The sequence below is a fragment of the Centropristis striata genome, chromosome 11 (assembly GCF_030273125.1).
Source record: "Centropristis striata isolate RG_2023a ecotype Rhode Island chromosome 11, C.striata_1.0, whole genome shotgun sequence".
NCBI classification, from domain to species: Eukaryota; Metazoa; Chordata; class Actinopteri; order Perciformes; family Serranidae; genus Centropristis; species Centropristis striata.
In genome coordinates this window covers 27,104,052-27,122,458 of record NC_081527.1, presented here as the reverse complement: position 1 = coordinate 27,122,458, position 18,407 = coordinate 27,104,052, and the positions used below count along the sequence as shown (strand labels likewise).

General features: G+C 38.2%; 1 protein-coding gene across 1 annotated transcript in view; it reads right to left on the bottom strand.

The window, feature by feature from the left end:
• Nucleotides 1-396: 396 nt before the first annotated feature.
• myo10 (myosin X) overlaps nt 397-18,407 on the bottom strand; it is a 174,510-nt gene continuing 156,499 nt past the window's right edge. Inside the window, exons 26-41 of the mRNA XM_059343807.1 lie at nt 17,855-17,975; nt 16,248-16,491; nt 14,855-14,950; nt 13,514-13,607; nt 13,232-13,287; nt 12,820-12,962; nt 11,752-11,943; nt 11,267-11,424; nt 10,867-10,990; nt 10,215-10,512; nt 9,110-9,317; nt 7,315-7,451; nt 7,090-7,210; nt 5,467-5,943; nt 4,047-4,238; nt 397-3,391 (exon numbers count right to left, since the gene is read on the bottom strand). Coding sequence (XP_059199790.1) covers nt 3,281-3,391; nt 4,047-4,238; nt 5,467-5,943; nt 7,090-7,210; nt 7,315-7,451; nt 9,110-9,317; nt 10,215-10,512; nt 10,867-10,990; nt 11,267-11,424; nt 11,752-11,943; nt 12,820-12,962; nt 13,232-13,287; nt 13,514-13,607; nt 14,855-14,950; nt 16,248-16,491; nt 17,855-17,975 — 2,772 coding nt within the window. The 3' untranslated portion in view covers nt 397-3,280. The remainder of the gene's footprint in view (nt 3,392-4,046; nt 4,239-5,466; nt 5,944-7,089; nt 7,211-7,314; nt 7,452-9,109; nt 9,318-10,214; nt 10,513-10,866; nt 10,991-11,266; nt 11,425-11,751; nt 11,944-12,819; nt 12,963-13,231; nt 13,288-13,513; nt 13,608-14,854; nt 14,951-16,247; nt 16,492-17,854; nt 17,976-18,407) is intronic.

Here is an 18,407-nt window from a genome sequence, read left to right as displayed (position 1 = left end):
TGGTTGGCTTTGAGTTGGATTTTGTCTTTTTTATATCATTATTTCTCTGAAATAAAGCAAAATTTAACTCTAAAACTTTGTCACAAGATAAAACAGACATCAAGGAGTTCATTTTTAGTTATAACTCAATTTTGACCAAAAATGTAGTTACTGCAATTAGGCTTTGTAGGGCAGTATAGAGATCACAGATTTAGGCATTTTAGACATTACAGATATATATTTACATATAGCGACTGATATCCATTGGTTTCTTTTTGATTAGAATGATTCCTTCCCGTCCATTGTGATTATAAACTTTCTGACAATAACTCTTTGACATCAAACTGATTAATTAAAAATAACAGTTTATTCAGTCTTTCAAACTTGAGTAAAAAAAAAAAAAATAGCGATTGCTACTTCAGACCAAATATGTAATCTTTTATTGTTAGAATAATCCTTTTAATACATAACACAGCTAATACAGATTTTAAAAAACAAAACAAGATACCAGTACTGTGTCAAAGATCCACTGTCAGTCGGATGGTTGTGTAGAGAAAAATACAAGATTTTTATCTTGACTTGATTACCATTTAGTCATCATTCGGGAGCAAAAATAGAAGGCAAAGACTTGCAGTAAAAAATGTACAGCCACATGATTATATCATATATATATATATATATATACACACACACACACATATATATATATATATATATATACATATATATGCATACATATATATATATATATATACATATACACATTAATAACATTGCACATTATACAAAAAAACACACACACGGAAAACAAAAGTGTACACAATATACAACAAGGCACTGTGGAAGAAACCTGCACACGCGTCTTTGGATGGATCTGCCGCCCGCGGAGCTCCAATGAAATGTTGTTGTAGGAATGTTACACTGTCACCAGTCCCACTGAGCATGTCATCCAAACTAAAATACATCCCTTGTTTCTAATCAATCATTGCAGTCCGAGTTACTTAAAGAGACATTGCGTAATGTTTTAAAGCCTTATATAGTAAACTTTACTAGTGCTACATCTGCAGGATTCGATAAAAAAGACAATTTCTGGCTTTTGGTCAGATTTTCTGCATTAGTAAGTGCTGATGTGGAAAAGAGATAATGTACAACAGAACAGAAGACCATCTGTGGTCAATAGGGAAGAATAATTACTAATTTCCCTCCAAACGTGTAAGAATGTGATAGATGACTGGAGGCTGCTGTAGTGTAAAGGAGATATTTGTGCTGCAACCATGTCACTCAGAGAGCCGAGGTTACAATGTAACCATATGTTTAGTGGCTGAATGAAAAAGGTTTACTAACAAGCTTTTAAAATGCTATATTTAGTATATGCAATTTTGTATTGTGATTGACTGCATTAGCATTTAAGAAACCTTTTAGGGATGAAATACTTGTTGCAAATACTTAAACTAAAGTGTTGCAACAATCAGGTAAAAATGAGCCTTAATTCTTTTGCAGTTTGTAACCCTTGAAACTGCATATGGCCCCAGTCTGCCCTAACATTTCAACTGATCTACAATTGCCACTGGTCTAAATGTAAAGTTTAAGGACCTGAAAATGAAGTGCAAAAAGTATTCACACACAGGCAGAGGTCAATCTTCAGTTTTGTGTTAATTTGGGGCGCAAATGTAATAAAATTACTGCTTTTCTGGGACACAGAACAGTGTTGAGTTAATGCACTAAAGATGCATTATTTAAAAATTATTTTTTTTTTACATATGCCGCCATCTTTGAGAAATGAATAAATTTGTTCTAAGAGGAGGATTTGGCCTGAATGACCTGCACAGCTGGACTGGCTCTGCAGTGTAAAAGTACATTGGTAGTTAAAGGGAACATGGGAGCACCTTCCAGACTCTGGTTACACAGGAACACAGAGTGGCATCGATACAACAGTCACTTTGTCCTGCTTTAGTTTGTACAGGCACTTGTGTGACCTTTTGAAAATCATCAGCAAATCAATCACGACAATCAATTACAAACTTGAAATGCTTAAGACAAGTACAGTTGCATATTATTTACAGTGAACAGATCATCCTGGACAAAGTTTGTATAGAAGGTCAAGTCCCAGAGTTTTTCAAAGCAGAGGAAAAAGACCTGTAGGCTTTAACTATTTACTGTTTCTTTACCTCCTCTGCTTCTCCTTTCTTTTTCTTTTTTTACATTCGAACATGTAGACACACCTCATAAAACTCGCATACATTCACACACAGACACACACACACACAGACACACACGGCAATACGAACAGAAATGTCAGTAACAAGCAACCCTGTCCTGCAACAACAGTCCCTGCAGTGCCACAGCACTTTTGAAATGAACGAATGAATATTTATTCCAATACAAGAGACATCCTCACCAATAGAGAAAATGAGATGTTAAAAAATAAGGTTGTTATAAACTACTGCTGGTTTTCTTTGGTTTGACAAACAGTGGACATTGAATTTGTTGTCTAATGATTTGTTTCCTCAAATAACTCGGTGGCCTTTATTTAGTTTGTTCTTGCTGATTGACTTGAATGCATAAACGGTTTTATTTAGATATTGGAAAAGGCTACATGGATACACTTCTGGATTCTCTTTAATACATTTCAAGGGATAACAGTTTCATTGTGTAAACTTTGATGATTCAGTAATCATCAAATGTATTAAACCTTAGATCCAAGGTTCTTGTGCCCTCAATAGCTTTAAGAGGCAAATTGATTAATAAAAGCAAAGTTAACTTACAAATAAGAATGTTTATATTTTTTTCCTGTATAATAATTTACAGGTTTGTTGGAGTTTCGAAAGTTTTGAAAAGTTGGCAACTAAAGAAATTGTATTGAAATTGAAACTTAAAATTAAACTGAGCATGTTTCCTTTCTGCACTCTTCTGATTGATTGGAAGTTTTATTTCTTGACTTTTTAAGCTTGGGAACCTGCTTTCTATCAAATGTCTTATTTTCACGATGATCTTAAGAGTTTCAGATTGTTTCTCGTGGTCTGTTTGAACAATTTTAACTCCGTCTCCGGGTCAAACTCAAAAAACATCAGCTGTGGATGTTTTCATGTTTTGGAATGAAACCAGACAAAAAGAGTTCATTAAGAGCATTGTGGTTTGTCTCCAGCATTCACAGAGTCAGTCCGACATGTCAAATGTACGAGCTGCTCCCTCCAGAGCGCAGAGGACGGGCGTCCATGCACGGCTGGCGGCGGCGGCGGCGGCCACACTCCACCCTCTGCGGCACTCTGGCAAGTGGCCATTAAGGTTTAAAGGTTGAAGTTCACCAGGCGCTGCACTGGCTGCCGTGGCTGCTGACGGATTGACAGTTGCTGTAGCGCTTCTTCACGATCATGCTGATGTAGGCCTTCATCAGCTTGGCAATGTCCATCACCTGCAGGGGCGAGGAAGAGGAGCGTTTACTGTATTTACTGTATTATTTTGCAATATTAACCATGAAATTGAAGTTGAAATCTGTAAATTAATATGTATTAGGACATTATACATTTTTTTTACAGTATTATTGAATTGCTTATTGATCTTGAATGTTAAATTACAGTGAAATATAGTTGCTGAATGTGAAATAAAGACACATTTCTGTCTTGTTTGTTGTACAGTAAAACCTTAAATTTAATGTAAAAAGAAATTAAATGGTTAAAAGTCTGGCAACAAAATGACCAACAACTTCTAAAGATGTATATATATATATATTACAGATATTTATTGTATATTTTCTGTATTTTTAAAGACATTATCAGGAAAGTAACTTACAGTTCTTTATTGATATTTGATGGTAAGTGCCAGACTTTTTAGTATTTTTTTCAATTTTTTTTTACAATTTTTTTTTTGCAGTATACATGCTTTAGGATGTGAAGATTTATGATCTCACTATTTTGGGGGACAAATTAATGATTTATGATGAAATTTCAAAAGTCATTCATTCCAATGTAATCAGTTTTTTGATTTGACAGTGCTTCAAAACATCCTTCAAATATTCACGTCATTCACCTCAACATCAAGATATAAACAATGACTTTTGTTTTACGAACCATTTGCGTTTCAAAGACCAGCTCTCGGCCCTCCACTGCAATCTTGTAGGCGTTGGCTAGTGGAGCTCCGAAGGAGAGAATCTGTTCGTAGGGGAAAACCTCCAGAGGCCACGGCTCCCCTCGTTTGTACACAGATATGGCCTCCCGGCTCACGCCCAACCACAGCTCAGAGGGGAACGCTCCGTCTCGAGACTAAAAGAGCAAAAACAGGAAGCGTGAGTTCTAGATTTACAGTAAGAGCAACCCAGATCATGATTTCATGTTCCAACATTTTACATTTAAAAGTGAATCAGACCAAACTTAGAGTTTGTCTATTAATAAATCTCTGGTCAGTAGTATTTAAAACTGCTCCCCATTATGGTCAGGTCACTACACAACATATAATAATGTCCCAATACATTTACACTACTTACAGAAATTTGCACAGATTTTTTTATTATGCTTAATATGTACATATTGTATTTACCTATACTGCCCTACAAAGTCTAACTGCAGTAACTACGCAAAAGGTGAAACTGAGAAAAACTCCTTTAAAGTTTTTTTTACGTTTTTTTTACTGGCCAGCCAAATGGGTTATAGGTAGATAAGTGATATGACACTTATTTCTACATGTATTGATGATGTAATTTTTATGCTCAAAAATCATGACAAATTTTTTTTTTTTTTTACCTGTGACCCAAAAACGTTGTTACTGCACTATGTTTATCATTACTATTAGAACCTTTTACAGCAAAACCAGAGTGGAGTAACTACAATGTTGTTGTCTTCTTTCAGCTTTTATATTTTGTTTTCAGTGAATAAACATTTTTAAATTGATTTTGTTATAAGTGTATTTAAAAGCGTTTAACAGCAAAGATTTGTGTATTTTAGACTTAATATTATAAAGAAATTCTATATTTTGGTCTTAATATAATTTTATCTCACTTTTTTACTTAATTACTATCTATATATAATTCCCCTTTCAAATAAACTTATCATTTATATTATTTTTATGTTTAAATTAGTATATATATCCAAAGCAGACAGTGGTAAGTGCAATTAATGTTAAGGTTTTGAGTTGGATTTGTGGTTTTTAATAATAATTTCTCAGAAATAAAGCAAAATTGAAATCTTAAACTTTGTCACAAGATAAAACAAACATCAAGAAGTTCATTTTTAGTTATAACTCAATTTTGACCAAAAATGTAGTTAATGCAGTTAGGCTTATTCAGGCAGTATAGTGTATTCTTATTTGTTTCATTTTTATTCTATTGATTTTACATGTTGATTCCATTTTTTTTTTTATTCCTGTCTCATGCTGCAGTACCAATAATTTCCTCCCAGGGATAAATAAAGTATGTCTATATGTTTAAAAAGTATATAAATGTAAATAAATTGATTTTTTTAATTGCCTGACAAATAAAAAAGTTTCAGTCCTCACCTCCACGTTGAACAGCGTGGATCCGTACCCCTGCCACTCCTTCACCACGGCCATGTATTTGACCATGGCCTGCTCCTGGTTCATCCCCTGCAGCTTCTTCCACTTGTCCATCACGCTGGTCCTCACCGCCGCCGCCTCCTCCCTCATCCACGCCTCCAGGCTGTTCTCCTCCTCCAGCTTCTGTCGACTCAGCGAGCCGCTCCTGAAGCTCCGTCTCAGCGTTCCCTCCAGGAAGCTTGAGCGCTTCCTCTCCGACGTCCCCGAGCGCTCCGCCACCGAGCCGGTACCTGGGGCAAACGTCTTGGCTGAGTTTTGCACCCGGGCCCGCAATCGCACCATGGGGAACACCTGGGACATTTCGGGGACATTGGCCTGGGAGCTGTGGTCGCCCTGGAGGTACTGAAGTCTGAGAGCAGCCAGGAACTGAAGAGTCTCCTCAGGACCCGGATACTGACCACGGATCACTGCTTCATGGGCCTGCAGACAGCACAAAGAGAAAATATAAGACACAGACAGCTGCTTCAGTAATGACTAAGGCTGCAAAGGGGTGGACAGTTTGGGTAAATTTAGAGTACATTTCCTGAAACTTTCCATTGGAATTTATGGGATTTAACTGGAAATTGGGAATAATTTAAACAAACTGCATAATATCCAAACATAAATATAAACATTTTGTTTTGTCATAAGCAGACATCCTGCAAAATAATACAATTAAAAACATTTCAAAAGATTTATTTGTGCATTGGCTGAAATCTAGTTGTTTTCGTCAAGATTATCCTTAAATATATTTTCCCCAATTATATTTAAGTCCCATAAATTCCCGTTGAATTCCATGGAAAATTTCCAGCTTTGAAAATTCACAGAATATTACAACCCTAGTAAAGACCCTTTTTTTTCCAAGTCAAATCTACCATTTTGAAACTTCAGTACATGACATATAGCCACTGCAAGACACCAGATTTATTACAAACTAAGATTTTAGCCCAAGAAGAATATGTTGAAATAGGCTACTTAACCTCAAAACAAAACCAAACACGATGTTTTTTAGATGCCTTTCTGTGAGGAAAAACTCAATTTTATACTTATAAAATAAGCTTGTTTGTATCAAAACAAAACTGCTTTATTAGAGCTTTATCTAAATAAGAAATACTGTAAAAACAGCCATATTATGATCTTAATATCGATTTACAAGATTACGTATCTGAAATTTTTATGAAATATCTGTGAATATGGACCAACTTCTTTACAAAGAAAGTTCAATATCCAACTCTGAATTTGCTAAATGAAAAAAATATTTTGCATTAAATTAAATCAAATGATGAAAAGTGAAAAAAAAAAGAAAAAACCTGGTTAAAACATCTCACAAAATTTGACTTCAAATACAAATTATATCAAAAAAGAATTGTGTATTAAATGATTATTATTACTTGTCAGAAAACAAAATCTTTGTAATTTGGACTTTTAAAGACCAGGTTATTGAGTCAGTAATTAAAAATAATCAGATTAATCAATAGTGAAAGTACTAATTAGCTGAACTGCAGGTGCAGATTAATCTTTGATGGATCATCTGTCAGTCTGGTGGCTCAGAAGACAAGTGAATATTTGGTCTAATTTGCGTCTCACCTGTTCAAACATGAAGGCGAACTCCACGCTGTCTTTGGGAACATTCTCTGAGTCTAAGAAGCAGTACAGCTTGAAGTAAAACTTCCAGCCAGTGTTGTGTTCGTCCGGGCTGGCTGAAAGTCTGGAGGGCAGAGAGATGCTTCATGAGGACCCGAGGACAGAAACATTTATCTGCTTCAGACACAAATACTCTAACAAACACACGTGTGAAATCGGGACGATTACTTTTCAAACTTGGCGAGCACGTCGGCCACCACTGTTCGGCTCTCGATGGCTTTCTCTGTGCTGTCATTGTGTTCAAACAGAGCAAACATGTTCCTGCTGTCCTCCATAGCCAGGCCTCGGATCAGCTTCTCCACCACCTGACACACACACACACACACACACACACACACACACACACACACACACAATTTAGGATTCTTAATTCATGCTATAGCAACAGGTCACTATCCACTTCAGCCCAATAAGACAATTTTCATAGGGAAGATACACTTACCAGCGACCTCATTAGCAACAGTAGTTCAACTCCTCATAATCGCAAATATTCAATCAGCCAATCACATGGCAGCAACGCATTACGTTTAACCCTCTATGGTGTTGCCCTCAGGCAACATATCCATTTTTAGCCTGTCAAATTTCTACAGTGTATGTTTTTCAGTGATGCAATACTTAAAAAAAGAGGGAAGAGTATAGGGAACCACTACCAATGCTTTAATTTGACACAAGACCTCCAGGGGGCCATATTGAAACCCTTCTTTGCAGACTTTTCCAAAGGAAACAGCTTTGCCATTTTGCGGCACAAAAAAGCACTTTTTGTTGCCCTTTACCATCTGGAAAAAAAAATCCTACTAATAGGTGGGTAAACCGTCATTTTCGATAGTTTCATGCAATTTAGTTTTTTGAATTGAATAACCACAACTTTTATAGACACAATTTGTAACTTTTTTGCGCAAATATGACACATTACCATTCCAAAAAGTGGAGCGTAAACTAAAATATGACCTGTACTCTTAAGAATTGTTGTGGGATAACCACCCCATACCTCTCATGACTTTTTAAAAAATGTACACAAAGATTGTTTTCTTCCAAAATGTACATAAATAATAGATAAATGTTGTAGGAATCATAGCTCCATCCATCCATCCATCCATCCATCAGCAACAGGTGGCATAAAAAAGAAAAAAACTACTGATTACAACATTAACTTAACAATGTCCTGCAAATCATGCAGACAGGGAGGAATAAAGGACATTTAAGGAAAAAGTTGAGGGAAGAATTAAATGAGTCTGAAAGTAACTGATGTTTTAGTTTGTAGAAAAAGTAACTTGTGATAATTATGTCAAATCAATTTATTGTACATGTGTCATTTAAAATGGCACCTAAAATAACATGACAAATATCAGCAGAGAGGAGATCTTTGTCACACTTGTGGGCACTTGGAAAAGTGCATATACAGTAGTGTTCGAAATAATAGCAGTCCAATGTGACTAACCAGATTAATCCAGGTTTTTAGTATATTTTTTATTGCCAAATGGCAAAAAAAAAAGAAGCTTTTTTTTAACACACCCCTTTCAACTAATTGCCCAATTGCACAGCCTTAAGAGCGTGCATATCACGAATGCTGGGGCTTGTTGGTTTTCTGAGAATCTACTGCACCTACTGGTACCTTGTTTGCCATGTAGCAATGAAACATATACTAAAAACCTGGATTAATCTGGTTAGTCACAATGGACTGCTTTCATTTTGAACACTACTGTATAAATAAATACATTTTATCAGAGAAATTCAACTTCATTTTTTCCTGTCTTTCATGATTTCTGTCATGTTCTGTTATTCTGCACAAAAAACAGTTTGTTCCCACTTCTAGCCATGATGGAGATGTTTCTATATCGCTGCAGGACTTACAGATTTTATATATATTTTATATATTGCAGTGCAAAAAACACCCTGATATGGCTTGTTGGCATTAGTAGGATTAATGTTAGAAAATGTGTAACACTGCCAGTCTGTCACCCACCTCTCCAGCTGTTGTGTGTGAGTTGATGGTGATCTTGCAGGAGCCTCCTCCGTGGCAGTGAACGGTGGTGCTCATGTCCTGCCGAGCCACGATGGAGCGGATCTCCTCCTGCGATGGGACGTTCTCCCTGGCTCGAGTCTTCTTTAGGGAGTCGAGTGAGAAGGCGGCGTAACGGTCCATCTCTGAGCCGGGGAAGAGCTCTCGAGTCCTGCAGTAATAATAATAAATAATAATAAACTTTATTTATAGAGCACTTTTCGAAACGAAGTGTTACAAAGTAAGTAAAACAAGCAAGTAAAACAAGCATACAAGTCAGAAACAAGCACACACACAAAAAAATTTACACCCTCCCTACACCCTCTTGGTGTTGGTTAAAAGTCAGCAGCTGCATTCTGCACAAGCTGAAGACGAGATGTTTTTTTGACTTGGCATGGATGACCTTCTTAAGATCAGGCCATGAAAGAAATTACCTGATCTTAGAGATGCATCTTAAATGATAAAAACTTGACTGTACAACAGTTGAAACTTGTTTCTCGAATGTGAGATCACGTCAAATGTAACACCTAGTTTTCCAGCCGTGGGTTTGACGATGTAAGGCAGGGATTCAAGGCGGTTCTGATTGGTCCGAATGGTTGTAGTGGGACCAAAAAGGATTATTTCAGATTTGTCTTCGTTGAGCAGTAAGAGATTTTGTGTCATCCAGGATTTTATATCAGTTAAGCAGGATAAAAGTTTATTAAAATTTCCCTTTTCACTGGTTTGTATTGGAAGATAAATTTGTGTGTTGTCGGCATAACAGTGATATTGCACATTGTGTTAACTGATGATTGGCACAATGGAAGCATATAAACAGAAAACAGCGATGGGCCAAGAATAGACCCCTGGGGGACACCACATGTTAAAGGGGCCACAGATGATGAGGCATTTTCTAAGATAACTGAGAAGGTTCTGTTTGAGAGATAAGACTTGAACCATTCTAGAGCTGTGTCCCTAATGCTGACCCATTTCTCAAGCCTGTCAAGTAAAATCGAGTGATCCACGGCCTTCAATGTATGAGTGATTACATTTTCATAAAGAAGAAGTCTTCATCCATCTGTCAACATACCTCTTCAGGTGGAACTTAAGGTATCTGAGGATGCTCCTGGTTGGGATAAAGGTGCAGGACATGCAGGCCAGGATCCTCCAGCTGCAGAGGTTCCCGGGGCTGCCAGGCTGCGGCGGTCGCGTCGTCTGTTTGATCAGCTGGCAGTAGAGCTCATCCCGCAGCGGTTTGAGTTCCTGGCCGGTCTGCAGGATGCCCTGGATGATGAGCACCGGGTCTGCCACGCCCTCCAGGTGCTGCAGAGAGCTGAAACTTTTGAGGGCTTCGTCCTGCAGTGTCGTGTAGCTTCTGTGTCTCAGAGCTTGGCGGGGCAGAGGGAAGAGGTTAGTGACCGTTTTATAGTGAAGCTTACAACATTATTGTCTAGTTTTCTTATTTTTTCCTGCCCGAAGCTTCACCCATGCAGTTAAACAAGGGTGTCACCTTTAAGGAGAGACCACCACCAAACTCCCTTTATTAATCTGTCAATTTCATTTTGCCGTGCTCATGGCAAACAATACAAACTTGGTTAAACACTTAAAACACTTAAGTCTTTCTCGTTTGTGTCTTCAGGCAAATTCTGCATTTAAAAATTTAAGAACCTTGAGCAGCTTCAAACTGGAATTTATACTTGCTGATATTTCCGTCGTTCTTTGTGACTGTTCTGTTAACTCACCGGTGATGTGGATGTCTCCATAGGGAAGTGGCAGCAGTGGTGAGTGCAGTGGGTGGTGACTGTAGCGGAGGATGGGGTTCCTCTTGTAGATCTGCTCAACAACCTCAGAGTTCAGACAGTTCTCCTGCAGAGAGCGTGGAGGCCATTTCCATCAGTTCAACGTTTTTAACATATTATTCTTATGTTTTTATGACTTTATGATGTTTTTTTTTCCTGACTGTTTTGATGACTTTTTCTTGACTTTTTTGAAGACATACAGTACTAGGACTTTTTTTTACAACTTCATGATTACTATTAATTAAACTTTATCGCCCTCACTTAGCTTATGGTGGGAACCACACCAACATGAATGGAGCTGCTGCACATGTCTTCATCAGCTCTACACTGATAAGTTTCCTACCTTGATGTCCTGGATCAGCTGCTGGGTCGGCGTGTCAATGGGAGCTTTTGTGTCAATGACGTTCTGGATGGCGATGGCCCAACGTGTGGCCTCATTCAGCAGCTTACAGTAGAGATGGTACGAGTGTTTTCTGCCGTGCACGATCACGTTCCAGTAGCCTGTTAGAAAGAGCAATAATGAAGTATGAACATGTATTAGGACAGACATATCATGGTTAAATGGAGGTTAAAAAAAAGTATGTAATGGTAAATGGACCTGCACTTATATAGCGCTTTTCTAGTCGCTTTGCGACCACTCAAAGCGCTTTACACTACAGACTGCGCTCATTCACCCTTTCACACACACATTCATACTGGTGGCAGAGGCTACCCTGCCACCAGTTGGTTGGCCCCCAACCCTTCGGTTGGGGGCCAACCAACTCTCCCAACTGAGCCACAGTCGCCCTATGTAGGTACTAATTAAACAAAATTATTTCTGTTTCTTACCAGTGTCTTTGAAGACCTTTTCATCTGGCTGAATCACTGAGCAGAGACTGTTCAGCACCAGTGTTCCCAGCTTCAGGGCGTTACGTTCTGAGCTCTTATAGTAGTCCAGGGAATTGTGGGTAAGCAGGAACCAGCGCTTCTTCAGCTTCAGCGATGTTTTGGTACTGTTCCTCAACTCTTTGTGCAACCAGCCTGGTGGAAATAAAGGGAATGGAAATTTGAATTGCTAGAACATTATAGGGCTGTTTCCACTACCGGGTAATAGCCGGACAATACCCGGAATGAGGCGGTTCTCACTCGCCGAAACGCCCCTAATTTGAATACGAGCAGTCCGGAGCCGGCTTTTGTTGGGACATTTTAAGTCCCTGTAGAAGAGCAGGGTCTTTTTTCTCCCCTGAAAACAGCCTGGTTACTGATTGGATAGATCGCTAAGCGGGATATGACGTAGTACTCTACACGACAACAACACACAACATTTGTTCACCTTAGCGACTATTTTTCAAGGTAACGGCTTGTTAAGAAGAGTAAGAAGGAGTCGGCTTGTTAAAAAGAGCCGCCCTTAGCTACAGTTAGCTCTGTAGCAGTACAGTGTGTATGTGCTGCTGCTACAGGAGGTGTTCACTTAGCAATCTCTGTTTGTTTACAACAAGCACCAGACACTCAGTTAGCAATGCCGTTAATTCACAATCACTTGTTTTTTATGATCAGTGGAGACTCTGCGCATAATTAGCCATGCTGCTTTCAGCTGCTGACATTGTGCACAATTAGTGACGGCGAAAACCCTCCAGTCTCGTAAATCCCTCTGGGGGCAAAAATGTAGTAGAAACATGCAGAGTGAGAGGACTTTTGAGAGGGTATGGCCTCAGACTTTCCCAGTGGCCAATTTCCCTCCCTAGTTCCGCCCTTATGTGCATTTCAAAAACCACTAAAATCTGCAAATTGCATAAAATAGCTTGTTAATTTGTTTTACGTGTTTGAGCTGAATTAACTAGATATTTAAGTTTGTGTTGTTTGTAATCAAGTGTAATCAAATGCAAAATGGGATAGACTCCAGGCATGAAGAGTCACCTCGGATGATAAACTCCTGGCCATCGACGCGGGTGTCTCCCTTGGAGCGCTGCAGCAGAGTGATCCAGTGGTGCATCTCCTCAGGTGTGTCAGCATTGCAGTGCAGCACACGGTTTGCTGTGATCATGACGAAGGAGTTCGGCCTGTGACAGAAAGGTTCAGAAATGCAGTTCATGGCCAGAAGAAAATGACATAATAGCAGACCAATCACAAACTCTTCAGTCTGCATCAGAATGCATTCATCTTGCGCCTACAAAGTTCTTCAGGCTGAAATGTCCATAAGTTGAAACGTTCAACAACATCACTAAGGGATATTTTCTTGTTCCTTCAATTTTCTCTAGTGTGTGAATGAGTGCAGGTCTGCACAAAGAAAAGTCTGGGACGTGGCGTGATGTTTGATGCAGGTCCTCACCTCTCTGGATTATCTGAAGCACAAACCGAATCGATCATCCCCACATCCAATGTGCCCTGAAGAGAAACAGAGAGAGGACGCTTCAGTGACTGTGTTCAGGGTTTGGATAATGACTTTGACCTTTCTCTGCCCCATGGAAACCAATTATCTCTCTCTCACACGCTGGGATAAAAAAGCCACACATTCACTCACATGAACACTGACGGATGTGGCAGTTCCAATACAACTGTGTCCTAACAACTTCACTTCCCAACGGGGTTTTGCTGCCCCTGCAGTACTCACCACAGCATTCTGAGGGTTGGCCTGCTCATCGTGCATCTCTCTGATCTCCTGTTCTGTAGAGCCGTGAACCTGACTCAGCACGCTGAACCACTGGCTGTAACCATAGAGAAAAGGACATCAACATCATCATGGCAATTGACAATTCATCTTTCATTTTTTTGATTTTAGTCAAGTTCTGTCACTGAATGTGGATGTAATGTCTTGTATAAAAAAACTAAAACAGAACAATTTTTCTTTGGGTTAAATATTTTATATATTATATATTATGGATGGCCTTCTGGGTGGGGAGAGAGGTACTGCCTCAAGCGAAGGAGTTCAAGTATCTCGGGGTCTTGTTCAGCAGTGAGGGTAGAATGGAGCGTGAGATGGACAGGCGGTTTGGTGCGGCGTCAGCAGTGATGCGGGTGTTGTACCGGACCGTTGTGGTGAAGAGGAGCTGAAGGCAAAGCTCTTGATTTATCGTCCATCTACGTTCCAACCCTCACCTATGGTCATGAGCTTTGGAACGAGATAGCGGATACAAGTAGCTGAAATGAGCTTCCTCCGTAGGGTGGCTGGGCTCAGCCTTAGAGATAGGGGGAGGAGCTCAGACATCTGGAGGGAGCTCGGAGTAGAGCCTCCTTCACGTCGAAAGGAGCCAGTTGAGGTGGTTTGGGCATTTGGTAAGGATTCTCCCGGGCGCCTCCCGTTATAGGTGTTCCGGGCACGTTCAACTGGTAGGAGGCCCCGGGGAAGACCCAGAACACGGTGGAGGGATTATATCTCTCTCCTGGCCTGGGAACGCCTCGGGGTCCCCCAGGAGGAGCTGGACGTTGTGGCTGGGGAGAAGGGCTTAGCCTGCTGCGACCGCGGCCCAGCCCCAAATAAGCGGACGAGAATGGATGGATGGTTCGATGGACATTATGCCTGACAGGTGTGTATGTTTACTATTTTATGTCACACAATGTCCTATCTGCATTTTATCGGATTAAATATTGTTTAATTACATACACTTTACTTTTGAGCAGTGAGAACATCAGGTATTTAACAGTACCTTTTCATAAAATTTGAGATTCATTGTTTCTCAGATATATTGAACTGATATCGGCTCACTCTGAGAGAAAAGCTTATACTGTAAACACAGTGCATCATTCACACACCGATGAACGCAGCATCGAGAGCAATTTGGGGTTCAGTATCTTGCTCAAGGATACTTCGACATGTAAGCTGCCATGGACAGGGATTGAACCACCGACCCTTCGCTAAGAAGACGACCCGCTCTACCATGAGCCACAGCCACCCACAGACTGAGGTAGTGTGTGCAGCTTACCATATAACATTTGAAATAAACACAGCACGCACCTGGCATCCTCTGCAGACTCAGCAATCAGGTGGTAGGTCCTCTCTGGCATCACAATGTCGATTCCGTTCTCCTTACCAGTGTAATCAATGATTTCTCTGCAGACCACAAAAAACAAAAAAAGGTAAATCCCCCATCAAGTCAATGTGTAGTATTAGAGTAGCAGTATAGTATCTGATAAGATGTAATAAAAAGTCAGAGTACGGAATGCAATAGAAAATGTAAATTAAAAGTCACAGTATGCTATGTCGTAAAACTTTTCTTGAAAAAAGTCACAGTTAATTATGACAAAATCACAGAAAAAAATTAAAATGCTTAACAATAGTTTGTTTATCATAGTTACAGTATAATACGTACAAAAAACTTTTTTTAGATTTGTTTTTAGAATATGTCCAAAAAAAAAAAAAAAAAAAGTATTTTAAAAGGCGCTGATACTCTTAAAATGGTCTATAGTTATTATATAGTTATAGTCTGTTGATGCAAGTAGTAGGGTGGCTTTTCCATAAATAACAAAAAAACACCATATTTTAAATTTGAAAAAAGTCATACTCGTATGTCAAAATGTATTATTTTTTATTATTAAATTATTAAAAACACTTACTTTAAAGTAGCTTGTTTTTATCATAGTTATAGTATAATACATCCAAAAATATTATAAAAATAACTATTTTAGAATATGTCCAAAAATTGAAGAAAAAAAACATTATACGAAAAATGACAAAAATCAGTCAAGTGTCGTTTGTCCAAAAATGACTGAAAACACTTTAGAATACTATGTTTATTATAGTAACAGTATAATAGGTCTAAAAAAACAAACAAAAAAAAACATCAATTTTAAAATATGTACAAAAATTGAAGGAAAAAAACAGTCATATCTTTTGTTTGCCCCCCCAAAATGCCTAAAAACACTTTAAAATAGCTTGTTGATCATAGTAAAAGTATAATACATCCACAAATATTATAATAACAATTTTAGGATATGTCTAAAACTTCATAAAAAAGTCTGAAATCTTATGAAAATGTAATAAATCTTGTACAAATGTTATAATAAATAAATAATGAGTAAATAAATGTAGTATGTCTCTAAAAAGTCATAAAGAAAATCATAAAAAAGTTATAAAAAAGTTATATCATACTCCATTAAATTGTTCCAAAAGAAAAAAAAAAAATCACAAAATAAGATTGCGATGAAAAAAGATGACACTAAGTTGACAGCTTTCAGTTCCTTCAGTATTGTTACGGTAAAGTTAACAACTGGTGGCCATTAGAAGAACTGCATCCTCATTGTTGAGCTACCTTTGGAGTTGTGAAAATTTAGATATCATAATCAAAATTTGGCATATGCATATGATAATTTAATTAATATTATATTGACACTGGTTAATTAGTCCTTACTTGGCATCGTGCATGTCCAGCACGCCCTTCATCTTGTCCTCCCCGTCGTTTTCAAAGTACATGAGCTTGCTCTGCCGCAGCACAAACCAGCGGCGCTTCCAGTTGCGGCGGGACAGCGTGGACGAGCCTCCCCCCTTCTTGTAGAGCCAGCCCTGCTTCAGAGCCTCCTGCTTGGCCCGAAACCACAGGAAGGTCTCGTCTTTCAGCACGCACCAGCGTCGCTTCCATGTGTTCATGAGACCACCTGCAGAGGAAAACATCACATTTTAAAGTGAATGTGATGCATTAAGCAGAATGTAGCTCCTTGTGTCTGCATACAAAACCATATTACTGTGGCCCTATGGGTAGCCACAAGTCTCCTTACATACATGCTGCTTTAAAATGAAAAAATGCAGGTTGATGCAAAAACCATGTTTTTCTCATGCATTATTTTCGCTTATTGCATATGCTTTATTTATTCAGAGAGGGCAAATTGAGAGAAAGCTCTCATTTTCCTGATTACAGCACAGATACAATTCAACACATTACAATACATATCCATAATAACACACACTCAACAGAAGCACATAATGAATTCAACAAGCACATGTACATTCAGAAATCATAAGATCAACAAGAATGTATTTAAAATGATTAAAAGGAATCAGTGTATCCAACTGAAGCTGAGACAGTAGATTATTCCATTTAAAAGGAGTGAAATAAACAAAAGCAAATTTCCCTCCCTCCGTTTTAACACCAGGGATATTAAGAGCCAGTGGGTTATGTGCACGAGTGGGATAGTTAAGAGATCTGAAGCTCAGTAGGCTCGATAAGTAGAGTGGAAGATTTTTTACTAGTGCCTTATAAACAAACACTATACAGTGTTGAACATATGAATAATTGTTCTTACTCAAGTCCCTCAACAGTTAACCGTGAGTTACATAAATCAAGTATGACTGGAAAACTGAGACTGTTGTGGATTCAATGAGCCCAGTTTTCTTCATGTGTGATGATGTTAGTGAGTGAAACTTGAGCTCCATGCATTCATAGGACGGATGGCTTTCCACACTATATTGACAATAAGGGAGGGCAGCAGTTTTCTCAGGATACAATCGTAAAAATGCAGAAATCTCTAAAATGTCTAACAATTTTGAAACCAAATCACAGCATGGATTTATCTCTGGTATTCATCAAGGTCTTGGTATCTTGATGTAGTATTCTGGAGAGTTTTCTGACCATTTTTTATCCATTCTCAAATTAAAAAAATTGCCTAATTCAGCTCCAAATGTGTGTTACAAAAGGTATTAACCCAAAAATTGCTACAGAAACTTATGGGACATAGTTGAGCATGGAAATGGACTTCAGAAAGACAAACATTAATGTTAATAGGTTTAATAAATAGATTAATTGATTAATTAAGTACTTTTTTATTTATGACCAGAACAACTTGACACACACTGCGTAGCTGCATCACTGAGCTTCAGATGATGTAAACCACTTCTATTGTTGACCTGCTTTATCCCCCTAAACATTGCCCACTGCCCACTGCCCACATACCCCAATTCTCTATAAAGGGTGCAGAATAATAAGGTGCTAAATAAGTGGAAGTAGAGTAATGGAGGAGGTACCTTTGATGAAGAGGAAGCTGTGGAAGTACGGCAGTGTGACGCAGCTGTAGACGGAGTCCCGTCGATACGACAGCTCGTCATCAGTGTCAAACCTGTCAAAGTCGTCCTCGCTGTCCTCAAACTGGATAAAAACAAATAAGACATTCAAGACTTTAAACGTGAGCTTTACTGAATGTTTCCATTGTTAGAAGTTGAATATTTTTACCACAAGGCAAAGTATTTTCTTTAAGTTGCATATTTTCTTTAAATTTGCATTTTTCTTTAAATTTGTATATTTCCTTTAGGTTTGGATATTTTCTTTAAGTTTGCCTATTTTCTTAAAATGTATATATTTTCTTTAAGTTTGTACATTTTCTTTGAATTTGCATTTTTCTTTAAATGTGTATATTTCCTTTAAATTTTTAATTTTATTTAAATGTATATATTTTCTTTAAGTTTGTACATTTTCTTTGAATTTGCATTTTTCTTTAAATGTGTATATTTCCTTTAAATTTTTAATTTTATTTAAATGTATATATTTTCTTTAAGTTGCATATTTTATTTAAATTTGTAT